The sequence below is a fragment of the Thermobia domestica genome, chromosome 6 (assembly GCF_964235325.1).
Source record: "Thermobia domestica chromosome 6, izTheDome1.hap1.1, whole genome shotgun sequence".
Taxonomy (NCBI): domain Eukaryota; kingdom Metazoa; phylum Arthropoda; class Insecta; order Zygentoma; family Lepismatidae; genus Thermobia; species Thermobia domestica.
In genome coordinates, this window is record NC_137459.1 from 189953025 (window position 1) to 189970379 (window position 17355).

At 33.3% G+C, this 17355-nt stretch overlaps 1 protein-coding gene across 2 annotated transcripts in view; it reads left to right on the forward strand.

The window, feature by feature from the left end:
* The window catches only part of LOC145687748 (uncharacterized), a 115192-nt gene extending 99360 nt beyond the window's left edge, over positions 1 to 15832 (forward strand). For both annotated transcript variants that reach the window (XM_081761195.1, XM_081761196.1), the window contains exons 6-10: positions 1722 to 1861; positions 7625 to 7870; positions 10437 to 10668; positions 11629 to 11821; positions 14797 to 15832. In XM_081761195.1, coding sequence (XP_081617321.1) covers positions 1722 to 1861; positions 7625 to 7870; positions 10437 to 10668; positions 11629 to 11802 — 792 coding nt within the window. In that variant the 3' untranslated portion in view covers positions 11803 to 11821; positions 14797 to 15832. The remainder of the gene's footprint in view (positions 1 to 1721; positions 1862 to 7624; positions 7871 to 10436; positions 10669 to 11628; positions 11822 to 14796) is intronic.
* Positions 15833 to 17355: the final 1523 nt, after the last annotated feature.

Consider the following 17355-nt stretch of genomic DNA (forward strand, 5'->3'; position numbering starts at 1 on the left):
TTATTCTATAGTTGTACACACACACACACACACACACACACACACACACATATATATATATATATATATATATATATATATATATATATATATATGATTAAATAATTTTCAGTAATCCAATGTGCTAGATATCCCAATTAACAGAGACAGAAGTATAGTGATGGCTCCTCATACGAAAACGAACAAAACCTGCCTGTCAATATTGGTCTGCAAGAGCTTTGCTTCTGATCTAAAGCTGATTGTAAATTGCGCCGCCTGGTTTTAAAACTAGCAAATCTCTGAAACTATGACATTATTTGATGTCAACCAAACGAGAAACTAAGCAATTGTATACAAAATATCGACGGGAAGAGAAATCATAGTTGGGAGGGTCTCATAGGAAGTCTTTAAAGAAACTGATTCAGAACGTTGAACTAAACGTTTTAATACAAAACAATGCATTTTCCATGGCGCAGTTTCTGAGATCTATAACTGCAGTTTTTCTTTTCTTGATTCTTTCTGTATATTTATTCGTTTGTCGTTTATTGGACATCAATGCGTGGAATAATTTCAGAGAAAGGTCAGTTTTAAAATCTAGCGACCTGATTTCCAAACGACCCTAGCTCTGGCACAAAGTCTTGAGGGACCATGTTAATAGGCATTTTATGTGCGTAATTTAAAATGAGAAATCATCTGTATTATTGTAACCACAAATACCCTGTATATTTATGCGAATTTTATGGTTACAAGATTTGTTCAATTTTTTTTATTATTATTAAAACTGTCTGATTAACCAAAGCATCGCCATTCATAGAATATTATTCACATAAATGTAATGGTGTAAATGTGAACGATGTAAAATATTAAAGTGCTTAAGTGAAAGTATGTGTTAAGTTATAATGGTAGAAAAACTAATGAAAAAAGCCTTGAAACCCTTTGCAGACTTACAGGGTGAGTTGTAAGTTGGACACCCAATAAATATAGCTTATGTGGAACATTTCTTTTGGGTCCACATGTAACAACACTTCATTATAGTGCAGTGTTGTTACTTCGGAATAACTAAGAAGAGTTCATTTTAGTTTATCACACTAAATAGAGCAGTTGATTAAAGACTATTGCAATCGGAATCTTAAACCAAACGATAAAATAAGTGAGAAAAAGAATGATACAAGTCCACAACTAACCATATTAGGTTACTTCAAAAATAGAATAACCTTAGAGTTCGAATTAAGAGTACGAATAATCCAACACAATTGAAAGGTTGAGTGCCAGAGCAGTCTACGTGGCACGTTTATATTTTCGAGAAAGTTGGGCCTGAAGTCCAGCTTTTTCATAAGATTGAACAGCATAACAAGAAATTACCGCACTCCCAACATTAAATGAGCTATGTTTTCCGATAGGTTAATGCCTTCTTGGGTAAAGAATGGCATCTAAAAGTGGCTTATGAACGCATCTAAAAAATTTCTATTTTGACGCTTAGGCGACACTGAGAATTCAACCTTTTAATTGTATTGTTACACACAAACAAAATACTTAACTATTTCAGAGGTACTGATTTTAACATCGATTTTACATTCAAATTAATTATTTCTCGAAATATTTCGTGATGAACTCTGCTCTTCTCAAAAGGTTAAATTTCTTAATCATTATATGCGTATGCCAGTTAGACAACTATTATAGGTTTGAGCTACGATTTCAGTGTGAGATTCATCAGGAAATCGAGTTTTATTTTATATTGACAGATTGCCAACATTCTGGCTGGAAATTCAAATTATTCATCCCAAAACAGTGAAGAAGAGCTATATGAAGATGAAAAGCAAATGGTCAACGAATCTCGATCAACGTTGGAGACAAAGGCGGTCCCCAATTCAGAGCCAAACGAGTAAGATATACTCAGCAGTGGAAAACAACTAACAGAGAGTATAGTAATTTAGTATGTCAATAAAATGTTTAATAATTTAGTAAACCGAATAAAAAATAATTAATTTTGTTACAACAACAACAACAACAAATACTACTACTACTACTACTAATAATAATAATAATAATAATAATAATAATACATTTTGTTAGTAGGTTATCTGGAATTACTTGATACTGAAATGTGTATGAATGTGAATGAGGAATAGGCGTTTAAATTGGCTAACCATCTTTCAAAGGATTCATCTCCTTGCCATGTAAGATACTCTAACAGTATTAATATTTGTAATAACAAAGATCCAAAAAGAAAATCGCATACTTTTGTTTAATACAATTCTTCCTGTAGAAGACATTAACAGGGTCTTAAATTGACACTATTAACATATTTTGTGGTCCTAATGACATTCCTCAATATATTTTGAAAGTCTGCATGGATATATTCAAATATCCACTTCATAGTGTTACCTAATAATACATCTCCAAGAACTAATGCGTTTCCTCACATGAAAATGAAGTTTGTATTGTTCAATATTAAAGTCGGGAAACAAGCACAAAGCTAGGTGGATTCTGTATACTTAGTTAAAATTCTTCAACAAAATTACATGTTCGCATTCTTAATAATTTAATATCTATCATATCATCATATTAGTACGTATTATTGCGTAATAGATTTTCAATAATATATTGCAACTTGTAAAAAGAATTTATAGCAACAGAGTTAGATAAAGACAGTTGCTGTTACTTCAGCAACATTTTCGACGCAACTGAGCAAGATGTTCTTCTTAGCTAGCGTCTTTGAATTTTATAAAGTGGACTAATGGCATACACAATGGGGATATCTAGGTTTTAACCTCATATTAACTCACTAGCTAACTCTATAGCCTATGGAATCCGGAGGTTTAATGCCGCATTCAGAAAAACTCTCCACTGACTTCTGTCCTTAGACAACTGTGTCCAATTTCTACTTTGTGTTCCTATGTCTGCGAGGTCTATCTTAATATTGTCCTCCCATCTACGCCTAGATCTTCCTAATTGTCGTTTTTTTGATTGGATTTCCAGTTAAAACTTTGAAAGCGTTCCTACTTTCCTCCGTTGTGACTACATGACCTGCCCACCTAAACCTTCTAAAATTGATGACCCTAACAATGTTTGGTAAACGATATAAATTATCCAGTTCCTGAAGTTTCCGCCATTCCCGTTCCTCTTGGGTCCGAAAATTTGTCTCAGGACTTTATTCTTAATCTGCGTTCTCTCCTCACTGTCAGAGTAAGCGACCTTGTTTCGCAACCATGCAGCATATATTATGAAAATAAACATTTAATATATTAAAATGTCCTTAAACATATTTTGATGACTGAAAATCTTGAAACGATATGAACTTGGGAGCCCTTTCTCCTTGATCAACTTCTGCGTACGTTATTGAAGTGGCAAGAAGATATTTTGTATCACACTTGTATAACGGAAACAATTTATTTTATACAAAAGATATATTACTGAAAAGTTGAAATCTTTCAGTAATACCTCAAGAATATGTTCTAGAACCTTTGTTATTCCCTCCTGTTATTAGTGGCATTTGATCTCTAATAAAAAAAATTTGTTATATTTTGATGATAGCTTCAACATTTCAAAATAAGTTAAAAATGAGTGTGTACATTCCAACAGGAACTATAAACATTCCAAATGTTGCAACATGAGAATAAACTAGTGCTAAATGTTACCAAATGTAAATTTCTATCTTTTATAAGAAAATCAAATCCCATTAACATCATTTACACATTCAATTTAATTGCTCTGTCTAAACCAAAACCATTGTAGGTGTATCTGAATACTCTTCAGGGCGTTATTTTTGATACCAAACTAAACCTGAACTATCATATTGATGTGGTAAGGAATTCACACTTAAAACCCGACTTTATTTATGAAATAGAATAAGACTTTTGCAGTGAGCTATCCTTCATAAAGTGGTATCTCTTATATGTGAAATATCGTTATACTGTTTGGATCACCAATGTCATCAAATATTCTGAAGAGACGAACAACAATTTAAATTCTTGAAACTGGTTACATATAGAAAACTTGTATGTTCCTTAGATGGATTTGGTAACCACTTCTAAGCATTACAGAATATACAATTATTCTTTGTTTCACTATTTTAACATAAACTATTATTCAATCAAATTAGTTGTTGAGGACTAATTTTGAAAATATTTTTTCTTGTTCCAATGGCTAAAATCAGAATAAGAAATAGCGAAAGATTTGGGGCGTTCAGTGCAGAAAGGATTCAATTTTTTGAGATTTTGGACTAATTTCATATTTAAGATTTCTATTTGAAGCTCCCTTAAGTAATTAAAAGATTCGTCACCAGACATTGTAAATAACTCCTATGATGTAAAATACAGTGTTCACTTTTCCATGTATTAATATTTATTCGGAGCGTACAAACTTCAAGTATCTTCTTCTCATAACTTTCTTAATTGCACTTAAATCCCTTGTGCTTTGAGCGCCACATTTTGCTGTAAGAAGGCAAGTAAGAATCATATATTACACAAATTATCTTTGGAAATGCTTTCTATAACGACATTTAACTAAATTTTATAAAACAGATATATATTAAATATGTCAGAATTCAGATTAAAAACAATGTTCGAAAAGTACTCTCTTATACTCATACGAGTAAGTGAGTGAATTAACATATGTGCATATTGACTGCTATGTAGCATGCACGACACTATAAAAGGACACCACATCTGCGTGCGTGTAAAGAACATACAATTTTTTTTTAATGAAGTAAGTACTCATTCATAAATTTTAAAAACTAGATGTTGGACAGGGTTTTATTTCCAGTATGACAATACATAAGTTAAACCTCTTTACTTATCGTTCTTGCCAGGCGTTTTTATCTAGTCATGGTCTGTACATATAACTTTTTCTTCATTTCATTCATTATACACTGTGTTTATAACGATCATATCTAAATATCTTTTCTGCTTAAATACTTCCAAATCATCTTTATACCGTACTTACTTCTAAGCCAAAAGATACTGCTTTAGAAACTTTTTTTAAAAAATAATAGACCTTCAAAACTATTCTACGAGATTCGTAACAAATATGAACTCCGTAGTTCATCTAAGGTTTCCTTTTGTAGCTTTGTGAAGATATTGTGCCACCCCGATAAATTGTCTATAAGAATAACAATAATAATTACAAATTTTGGGCACAACATATTGAGCTGAAATTCTGCGAAAATGATAAATATTATTTATTTGAAATCATGGAAAGAGAATTCAATCATCAGATTAAAATTAAACTTATATTTTAATTTCTATTTCCTTTCAGTGCAACTAAGAGTTCATTTACATCGCAGACAAAGAATTTCTATTTTCTGTTGAGTTATTAATGTATGTGTTTTTCTCAACCAATAAAACTGCTTCCACGTTCCAACCATCACCTTATTTGAGGTTAACCTACGCAACTTGCACTTTTATCATCCACGTAGTAATCCATTGAACTGTAAAGCGAATAACCAAACAGGCCAGACAAAACCCACAGGATGATGTGAAGACGAGAAAGTTGAAGACCAGATTTGCTACGACAAGGATGTAATTTGCGCGGGCCAACATTTCGAGTCTAAAAGTCTAAATCCTATCCTAGTCAAGAAAGGGTAATATTTGTCTGTTACGATGTCGTATATCTGACGAGAATGTCTCGACATATAAAAGAGCGTTTGTATTTCGATAAAATTTATCACCACTGAAGCACTTATTTTCTATATTAGTGGGTATGAATCATTAAATGAGAGTTACCGTGAATGCAAAAGTTTGGCCACAACTGGAGATTCATTCTTTGGGTCATATACACAAACAATAGAAGGGGTCTTATACATATACACAAACAACATCGTAGAGCATCTTTAACTCTTATTTAATGATACAAGTATAACATACCTATAACGAAGCTTCCACACCATGTCTTATATAAAATCACATAACTACCTTGTATAAAATGATACAGAAAACATATTGGTACTGTTGAATGGATAATAATAAGATCTACATTTTTGTTACTATAATATTTTTTTTTAGAATTGTCGATAATTACGGAGTTATTCAGATTTGAAATTACAAACGAGTGTCAAGAAATACTTTTTTCAAGTTTGCTTCAATATACCTCAAACATGGCACCATATACGGATACTGCAACTAATTGTGTATACTTTGCAGTTAATTTACTTTGGTTTGGGACAAAACGACGGTTTTACCTCTATTCTATACGCGTTTAAAAATGCTATTGAAAATTTCACGGGCGGCCATGTTGATGACGTCATAATTCTCGATGTACTGGAACGCCAATTTGTTACCCTGTCTATTGTTTGTGTATATGACCCAAAGAATGAATCTGCAGTGGTGGCCAAATTTCTACATTCACAGTAACTCATAACTCAATTTTGCACAGTTATTCATACCTACTATACAGGGTGTTTCAAAACAACACCAACAACGTTTGGGAGGTGATTCCTGACATCAAGATAAGACAAAAAGTATAGACCAACCTGGGTGCAAAATACTTCCTTTCGGAGTTGCAGGCTGCCGAAAACATGAAACAAATAAACATTAAAGGTCCATAGCTACAAAACTATGGGATCTACCGTAGTCGGATCAAGAATTCACTCAGGAACTAATATGTGCGCTATCAAAAAAAAAAAAAAAAAAAATCTGAATTCTAAGGTACGCAATAATTTTTATAGAGGGAGTTTTGCTACGGGCGTATAATTTGATGTACTCACCAACTACCTCTATAAAAATTGTTGCGGAAATACCGCAGGATTCTGAAACTAGGATATTTGGGTAGGGCACATACTAATTCTTAACTGAAGTCTTGACTCGACTACGGTAGGACCATAGCTCTGGACCTTTAAAATTCATTTTTACATATTCTCGGCAGCCTGTAACTCCAAAAGGAAGCATTTGTGCACCCAGTTTGTTCTGTATTTTTTGTCTTATCTTGGTGTCAGGAATCACCTGCCAAACGTTGTCGGTGTTGCTTTGAAACACCTGTTTCTCTTCGCTGGATTTCTATTTGAGCCAACTGAGCACCGACTACCTAGAGGAGATGAAGCAAAGAGAGGACAACTATCCATCAGAGGAGTCATCGCTGGAGGACCACCGAGAACGTCAGGCAAATGCCGAGAATGTTAATCCTATTCTAAACATATCCTTGCTTTCTTTCACTTTTTCCATCTCCTAAACATCACAATTTGTATCCAATTCAAATGTGTCTCAAACTCAGCTACATTAACGATATTGAGTATCCACCATCTTTGTTTCTTTTTAGCCCATTGACTTAATTAGGGAATTATATTTCTGTTTTATTTGAATTCAACTGGAATTTTAATGATGTAATGTTACTGATTTCTACTTCAAATCTAGTTAAGTGTCCTTTGTTTTCTCAAAATGAGTTTGCATTTTATATAAATTTAAGGTTATAAAATAAAATATTATAAAATATTAAAAATTATAATATAATTTAATTTTCCCGAAGTAAGGGACATTTAACTAGACTTAAAGCAGACAATAGTAAAACCATGTTATTAAAATTCCAGTTCAATTCAAAGAAAACAGAAATATAATTCCTCATTTAAATCAATGGGCTAAAAATATAAACATGGCTTATGTACTCAACAAGAAATTTGTTAATTCTTATATTCTTTTTTTATTTCTATTTCCAGAACAAAATCTGATGAAGACTTAGCCATGTTGCTAACTGGGTTGGATCTTGAACACTTGATTCCACTGTTTGCTGCTAAAACAGTGAAATTGGACAGGTTTCTTTGCTTTACAGAAGAAGATTTGAAAGATGTAGGGGTTCAAGTTGACGGCGAAAGAAAGAACATTTTAGAAGCAATCCGTAAATTCCATCGCAAGAACTGGGAAAGGAAGTCTGTATACGTCTTCAATACCGACAATTCACTCAGGTAAATTACAATTTTTAATGAATCAGAACATTTTAGGGCAAACAGACTTGAAAATTATCAAGTAAAATTCAGCAATTGAGATCAAATGATACATTTTCACTTAATCAATTACATTTTCACTCAGTAGCTTTGAATTATCATGAGTGAATTTAACTAGAATTATTATTTTACTAGAAACCAAAAAATGAAAAAAATCTATTTCCTATAGTTTGTACATTTGAAATTTGTCCCTGTAAGTGGGATCTTTAAAAATGGTTTAATTTATTCAAACGGTTTAGTTTAATTAATTTCAATTTTAGTAACATTTTTCTAACTCATATTTTTAAATTTTAATCAATGGCTATATTTTTGTATTGGGGGCACGCTGACTCAGTGGTAGAATACTTACTTCTGGTGCGTGGGATCCCTGGTCTTTTTCCCTGGCCAAGTAAGTTTGTGGTGGACAACATCGTGTCCGTGGGTTTTCTTGAGGTACTCACGTTTCCTCCTACTTTCTCATTCCACCAACTCTAACATCATCATCATCATCACTTGCTTTATCATCGTCTCCCTTAGCCTACAGGCATAAACGTGGGACGTTAAATAAAACAAATAATTTCATTTCTCTGTTTTTGTATTGTATTTTAAGATAAATGCACCTAGCTCTATCATCTATGCTATATTATAAAAGAGTAGAAGTAGGAGACTCCCCCAGGCTATACCAACATAGGTATTAATGTAAATTTTGGAAAGAATACTCCTTTTTTTGCGAAAACAAGAGAGAAGGAATTATTTTTGGAAATACGTGTCCTACAGGGGTAAAGGGGGAATTTTTTTAAAACCAAGAATAGTGTATCTCATGAATCTCTCAAAGTAGAAAGATGAAAGCCGACATATAAACTTTTCATTAAAAATAAGGGATTCCGTGTTTCAGCGTTTTTGCAAATTCTGCTTCTAAATGGGGAAAGGAGGACGTTTCTAAAATATCAAAATTTTTCTTTCTTAAATAGAGAACTGTTGAATGTGAGGATTCACTTAAGTTGGAGATCTGAAATTCAGCATATAGACTTTAAATTAAAAATAAGAAAACACGTATTTCAGCGTGTCAGAAAATTCCGCTTCTAACGGATAAAATGGGTCAATTTCTATTATATTGAAATTTCGTTTCATTTAGTCTCAAAGTGTGGGATGTTAGGATTTGTTCAAGTTGGAGATGTGAAATTTGATATATAAACTCTTAAATACAAATAATAGAATACTTGTTCCAGCGTTTTGAAAAATTCCTCTCCTAAGAGAGAAAAGAGGGGCAATTTTTATAATATCCGAATTTCCCTGTCTATTGAGAAAGTGGCTAATATGAAGATTCGGTTAAGTTGGAGATCTGAAATTCGTATATAAACTCTTAAATTAATATATATATATATATATATATATATATATATATATATATATATATATTATTTTAGCATATGTGAAAATTCCGCTTCTAAAGGGGAAAGTGGGAAAATTCTGTAATATTAATATTCCCACTATTTGTTCAGAAAAAGCTCAGTGTAAGAATTCGTTTAAATTGGAGATCTAGTATTTGGTATATAAAGTCTAAATAAAACACGTTTCAACTGTTTTGTAGTATTTAGCTTCGAAGGGAGAAATGGGGGTCATTTCTATAATATTCAAATTTTTTTTCATATATTAGGAAAGTGTTCAATATGAAAATTTGCTTAAGTTGAAGATGTGAAATTCGGTATAGAAACTCTGATTTGAAAATAAGATAATACCGGTTTTAGCGTTTCCGAAAACTCTGCTACTAAAGGGGACAAGTGGGCCATTTTTACAATATTCGAATTTCCTTTTATTTATTCATAAATAATGTAGAATGTAAGGATTTGCTTAAGTTGGAGATGTGAAAATCGGCATATAAACTCTTACATATAAATAATGGAATATATGTTTCAGTATTTTCGAAAATTTCACTCCTAAGGAGAAAAGGGATCATTTCTATAATATCAAAATTCCCTTTTCTTTATTGAAAAATTCTAAACGTCAGAATTTGCTTAAGTTGGAAATAAAAAAAAATCGGTATATATATTCTTAAATAAAAATAAAGTCTGCTTTTGTAATTATACTTTCATTGAAGTACGTATCCTAAGGGGAAAGGATGCTCAAATTTTTCCATAAACCTGTTTTGCCCATGCGAAGGACGTGCATTTTAGCTAGTTTATTTTTTTCAGCGAGTTTTTTTTTAAGTGTCACCCCTGAAATTGTTTCATATCAAACCAAAGTAACCTACAACTAAACTTAGTTCAATTGAAAAATATTAAATGATGCCTCAAGCTAGATGTATTAGCTATAATTGAATGAGATTGAGGTAAGTGATGAAGACGCATTCTCTTTTAATTCACCAAACTTTAGTTCTCGTATAAGAATGTGAGATGTAAGTTCCGTACTTAATATACTGTTTTCATTTATAAAGTTCTTGTTTACAAATATAATAAAATTAATTGTCTCTTCCGTAAAAAAAAAAAAAAAAAAAAATGTTATTTTGAAATCTCATTATTTAATGAAACGTACTTACTTTCCTTTATAGCACATTTGAAGCTTCTTTAGTGTTGAAAAGCACAGCAAAACATTTAAAAATCCTATTGTCGTCCATGACTCACATAAACAAGAAATTGAAGGAGAATCCGATCTGTGAAGAACTGAAGAAAGAGCATGAAGAAAAGAATTCACTTTCCCTTACGACCTTGGCACAAAGTGCAGTTAATCAATCGGAGAGTTTGTTTAATGAGATTAAGTTCCTTCACATGTATCTTAGGAAGGTACGTATGTAAAGGAACTTTTTATATATTTTGTATTTGATATATGTTATATCTATTTTATGTATCTTTGGTAACAAAAAATAATCATCTACGTATCCTAATATGGTATAATAAAACGTCTGGGTGATGTATGTTTGACCACCAATGTTTCAAGAATTGTTGGATGTATTTCAATGAAACCTTCATCAATATCTTAGTTTGAATCTCAAATGTATCTATCATTGCGCCTTACCTCCATAGAGGTAACTAATAGTGTAAAAACTAGACCAAAATGTGCAAGAAAGTTTTAGTACACCCGTAACTGCATTTATCAGGACGTTATTTGGGCCCTTGTGAGTAACCAGCATGGAGTCTTGACCTCATTCCTTTCAATTTTTTTTCTGTGTCTGTGCTAAGGAAGAGGTTTATCGCATCAAACCACGAACTCTTGATCGGTTGGAAGATCACATATGGCATATACTCAAAATGATACTACCAAATTTCCTACCTAAATAAGTAGCAGCCATTTCTAATCATTTTCTCAAGCTCGTGAACAATGCTTAAGTGTATGTGGAATATTAATTTCCTACATGAATTACACTATTCTGAGGTCTACACCAATTGTCATTTCATTATAGTCAATTTGTTGTTTAAGAAGTTATAGCTAAGCAATTTTAGTAAGTTATTTTCGATCCTTCATGTATATGAATGATGTAAAATCCAGTCCTTACATTATTTTTTTTCACTTAATGTATTTTTAAAATGCTCTTGAGTAATTGATCGCTATTGTTATGTTAATGATTTGTTTTTCGTCTTATTGATGCCAATATTGATGATTTCAGTCTTCACTCACTCAGATACTCACTACATATGTGTTACTTTTACAAGTAACATAGTGATATATGTCTAATATGACTAATTCGTAAGTACTCTAAATGAAACTGTTTTCCAGAAAGCCCTACATTATGTATTTGTTTGCAGCTTGAAGGGAGTGATGAGGTCATACCTGGTGACGTGATTGTTGAGAAAAATGAACCAGCATACAGGAGATCCGGAAGACTAGTAAAATTACTTGTGGCTACAGCATTCGTATGTGTTGCATTATGGAAATCAAAAGTGATTAAAACCACACCACCGTATCTTACGTTTTTGTAGAAACTATGGAGGTTCGTAGGTAAGTTTATATTACATAAATCAGTACTTTACCCTAAAAATAAGAGAGAATTTCTATCAGGCTTCTTTTTAGAAAATTTTGTCCAAGTGAAACACGTAGGTCATACTCATTTTCTGTTGTTTTCTCCTATAACTCTCGGGGAAATCTTTTTGTTTAACTGCCTTGTACTTCCAATATATTTGCAAAATCAATTTTATGCAGTCACTATGGATCTTTTTTTAATGTTTGTTGTTAGTGTTTATTATCATTATTATTTATCACAATTATATTTTAAGGTCTTTATAGAATTTCTTTACTAAGTTTAAGCACACAAAAATAATAAATACTCTGTTAAATATTGAATCTATTCTTGATTCCTCTTTAGTATCTCGGGAAAATTGGTGTTCTCAATTTCTAATCCTTTTTCCTGCTAACCTCTCCCAGTGTATCCTAATTGTGAGCGAATCATTTTCATCACCTTTTCTGCTTATCTCTCTTGAGGTGGTGGAAGTGATGGAAGCTGCCGGGTAATCAATTGTCAGTGACAAGCTCTAAATTCACGTTTTCGTTGTCTAAGACGTAAAGGTTTCCTGCAATTCTCGTAATGCCTCTTTCATTCAAGTGCACCTAAAACATTCTGAACACAACAATAACACTCATATTTACACTGGTGTGCTTGTTCCTGTCTGCATAATGTATGTGCAACTGAGAGTATAATGCAAGTCAAAATCCGAGTAATGGTTCGGATCTTATTTTAATTCTATGTTCATGACACTAAACTTCCGTTGTATTAGGAAGTGCTCATCACTCTGAGTAATCTACTCTTCTACTTCTTCGGAAGTTACCGCTTAGAGTGTCTTAAGACGCTCTGGGCGGTAATTATTAGAAGAAGGAAAACAAAAGATCCAACCGGACGTAATCAGGACCAGCAAGAGACCCAGCTGTATCCGGATGCGCTTGAGCAGGTCCTGACCTAATGGAAACCTCCATCACAGGAGACCCAGTTGTATCAGGATTGGCTTGAGCAGGTCCGTTATCACTCAACAGAAGGTAAGAAACGAACACTAAAGAAATGCAAGAAGTGTCATGAAATTGTAAAGAAAAACTGTGAAACCGTGAACAGGAAGCATGATGCACCAGCTGCAGTCTCAACAATAAACCAATATGGATCATTAGAATCCACGAATAAATTAACTACGGAAGCAAACAAAGATGACACAGAAGACCAACAAATGTGTTGGAAAGGCTAAAATAAAAATATTTGTATCTACGTTGAATTTAAAGATAAGGAACATAAATTATGCACATACGCGGCAGAACTTTGCAAGACGCACTAAGCTTCATTATAACTAAAGGCTTCATCTGAATTCAGTGTGAAACAGTAGAAGACTATGAAAGCTTAAAAGAGACTGCAAAGAATCCCCATGAGGACAGCGATCCGGAAACTACCCTTTGAAGCACATCTGAAAGAAATTGAGGCTGAACTTAGAGCAAGGATTACCAGTAATCAATGTCCAACAAATGAAAGAAAAAATGAGGCACGAAAAAGTTCCATTGCCATTGATTTTACTCGTGCGATACATCTGCCCTATAGAATCAGTACTGAGCCTTATCGTTCAAGTTCCGAAACGTTCCAGTGCGAACGGCTGGGCCACTTGCAGTTCTAATGTACTGCAATACCATACTGCCTAAAATGTCCCATGCAGCATCTAACAAGAACAAGAAAAAAAAGCACGATCAACCAGTATATCCTCTTCAGTATTAATGTCCACAGTAGTGGCCAAATTATTTTAGCATTTTAAAAACAAATTCGCAGTTGGCAGTACTGATTATCTTAATATATTGTCTATGGTTTACACAATACATGGATTAAAACCAACAACCTTTGCACGTCTAAGGAAGTAAGTAACAAAATGATAGATATTTTAGAGTAACACGTTCACCTTCTCGATCTCTGGTTTCAGGACTGCCAAGGTGAGCACTCGGCTACTACATAGAACGTCTTCCAACAAGGCGGAAATAAAAACAAACGAGGACAACAGGCAATACCTAGCGTTCCGGTATTGCCAGCGATTCAACTAGGCTCACCAAAGTACACCAGCGATTCAACTAGGCTCATAAAAGTCAATAGACTATCAGGATTGAATTTATTGATATAAACAGTAAACATTCCATCAGCAAACTGGCAATACTATGGAAAGTCGCAGCTGACATACTAAAAGATACAACAAAGACAGAACTCAAGATGAAGATAATCAGGGTCACCAAATCATATTGCAGCGTTCAAAAAAAGTCAAGAAAGAACAGCACAGATAAGATTTAAAATACCACCTAACGGAAACCAATAAGGATGCAACATTCCTGCTCAATAATGAAGGAGAGAAAACATCGCCACCAGAATCGAATGTAAAACGACCAAACAAAGAAATAAAACTTACACATACAAATTACATAACACATATATACTTAAAAAAGGAACAGTGACAGCCACGTTTCTTCCGTAATGAAACGCTGCGTACTATATGATAAGTCATAATCACATATGTGAAGCAAAGGTTAGACTAATAACCCTGGAACTCTGAGAGTACAGCATATCACATAATCTTTGCCCTTCTAACCTCGTCACGGTAATAACGTAAATTACAATCTGGGACTTGCAATAAAAAGTAAATGCTCTTCGCTACTTAACAGAAATCGTTTACTTCCTTTCGTCCTCAAAAATATCGAAATATGGGTTTGTTAATATCAAGCCTACTTATATTCAAAAATACTCATAAATATATGGTTCACACCATTAACGCGTTCATACTCAATAAACTGAAACAAGATAGGAATGTCAAATGCAAACCAACACACGCCGCACTGTTCAGTTGCTTTTACATTTATTAATAATAGTCACTTTCAGAAGTTTTAGTTTAGTATTGAAAAGTAAGATTGTATTGTATCAATTGCACATCACTAGCAATACTAATAAATTAATATATTTATCATTTCAGGTTAAATATACATAGTAACAATGAATAGAATGACAAAGACATATATAGCACCCTTCCTTCACAGATAGCTGTGTGCTGCTTGTTTTCCTTTATATTTCGATTCGTATTTAAAATTATTGGTCAGAATATATTACCTTAAATGATTTCGTTAGTAATATAAGGTATATCATTTCCTTGATTGCCACGTTCCTTCTTACGCAATTAAACAGAAGTTAATAATAATAAAAAGATATTCAACAGAGCAACATGTTTGGAATTTATCAACATAACTTACATTTTCCTAAGAACATTGTTCAATTATGCAATTATCCAAAAGTGCTTTTAGAGGATGTACACCTACGCCAGTAAGTAATTTCTATTTTGTTATTGTAAATACGATTTGATGAACAAGAACTATGTGTAAGCAGGAAGTTTCCAGTCATCTTTACCACAGTGCTATACAGTAAATGCAGAACAGTAAAACATAGTTGAAATAAACAAAGTTTGGTAGTAAGTAGGTTACTAATCTAGGGTGAAAAAAGGGAGTCTTTAAATTTACTTGGAAAAGTAATTCAGAAATTGCATCTAAAAATAGCCTACCACATTCGACCGTAACATCCTATACAACTATGAAAATTTAAAGGATTAAAGTGCCTTATCTTAACCAATATTTCAATTTCAATGTTTAAGATGGCTATGGACACTGCACAGACAGTTCGGAACTTAATGTTGATCTGTGGATAAGAAAACTATCATATATAGGGAGAGCAATAGATGAAAAGTAAATAATTTTATGGTGTAGTTTCGAAACAAACTATTTTCATTGGCCCGTTGTATTAAGAAAAAGGAAGAAAAACTACTACGTGGAATATTTAATTCCATAAGCGTAGGTTCTTAGTGAGTAAAAATAGTTGTATACAATAAAACAAATACTTTATATATCCAAGAAAATGAACTTAATTACGTCATTTATAAGAATGTAATTTCTTTCTGTGAAAGATGCTATTAGACGGGATAAAATGTGAAAGATGTAATGGTTTACAAATAAATTAATATCCATAAGAGGTCTGTGTACTTTTATTTATAATGATAAATTGCAGAATCATAACTTTTCAGTCAAGTATATGTTTTGACTGTGTAGTGAAAGTAATTATATTATTAACATCAAGTCCAATAACTGGAGATCTGAGAATTTGATTATCGTGCTGCATTCATGATGCAAATAAATACAGGGTGAGCCGAAAGTTTTAGAACAGTCATTGAATAGAAAAATGATATAACAGAAATCCAATGTCAAGGGCTGTGTCATAGAGGAGAGGGGAACACGTCACTACAATACTGCTCAACCTACTGTCATCTTGGTACTCGCCATTTTGAATCTAACTTTAAAATTTCAAGTGAAAAGAGGGTGATATGTCAAACAGGGACAAATTGTCCCCAGAACTTCATTGCTGTGCTTGCTTCATCACCGTAATTTTTATGTTAGGTTAGTCTAGCTCTTATGGTTTACGAGATCAAACATGTGTTTTGCTTTTTTAAGTTGATTAACAGAAGATAGTCCTAACCAAAGTTGAACGCATAGATATTGTTCTGATATTAAAAGAACGAGGTTTGAGAGTCATCGCAGATGATTTCAATCAGCGCCATCCAGAAATGAGCCCTGTCTTATCAAACACAGCTGCTACCATTGTCTACAAATTCAGAAATAAGGAATCTGTTGAAGACATGCCCCAAACGGGTAGGCCGAAAAGTGCTACGGACGAAACAATAACAAGAGCGGTGTTGGCGTCATTTAACAACTCTCATTTTCCAGTCGAAATTTTAATGTTGGATTCGCAATGGCGCACTCCAGTATAGTTGCTGGCTACATGGTTCCCCCCTCCCTTATAACCCAGTTCTCGACAATAGACTACTTGTCGTCTCGAATCGTACACGAGGAGTGGCATCAGCCCGCCTCCCAAATGGCGATTTACACATTCCATAGGATCCGGGAGGAGGTACAGTAGAGCGTCGTTTATCCGCATTAATTAGGACCGAAGATTATGCGGATAATCATTCCGAATAATCAAACATGTGTTTATTTAACAAAGAAAAGCACGCACAGTATACGTTTTCATTTTTCTTATAATAGACTGTACTTATATGAAGAAATAAAGCACGAAAAAGTTTACATAAAGAAGGAATGCAGAGGTTTACCAGGAAATATGCCAAAAGAATGGAGAAGCAGACACGTTGTACCAGGTTTTGAAAACAAAGGAGATGTGCAAGAATATGACAACTACAGAGGAATAAAACTTATAAGCCATGCAATGAAAGTGTGGGAGAGTGATATGAAATTGAGGGAAGAGACCAAGGTTAACAAACAACCAATTTGGTTTCATGTCAGGACAGTCAACAACGGATGCAAGATCTGCACTAGCGATGTTAATGGAAAAGCACAGAGAATACCAGGACTTCCATATACTGTAGTTTTCATCGTCCACAGGACTTTATTTAGTAAGCACTAAAGAAAAAGTGTGCCCTGATCACATACATCTGAATAATTCAAAGTATGTATTATGAATGTACGACAGGGATGAG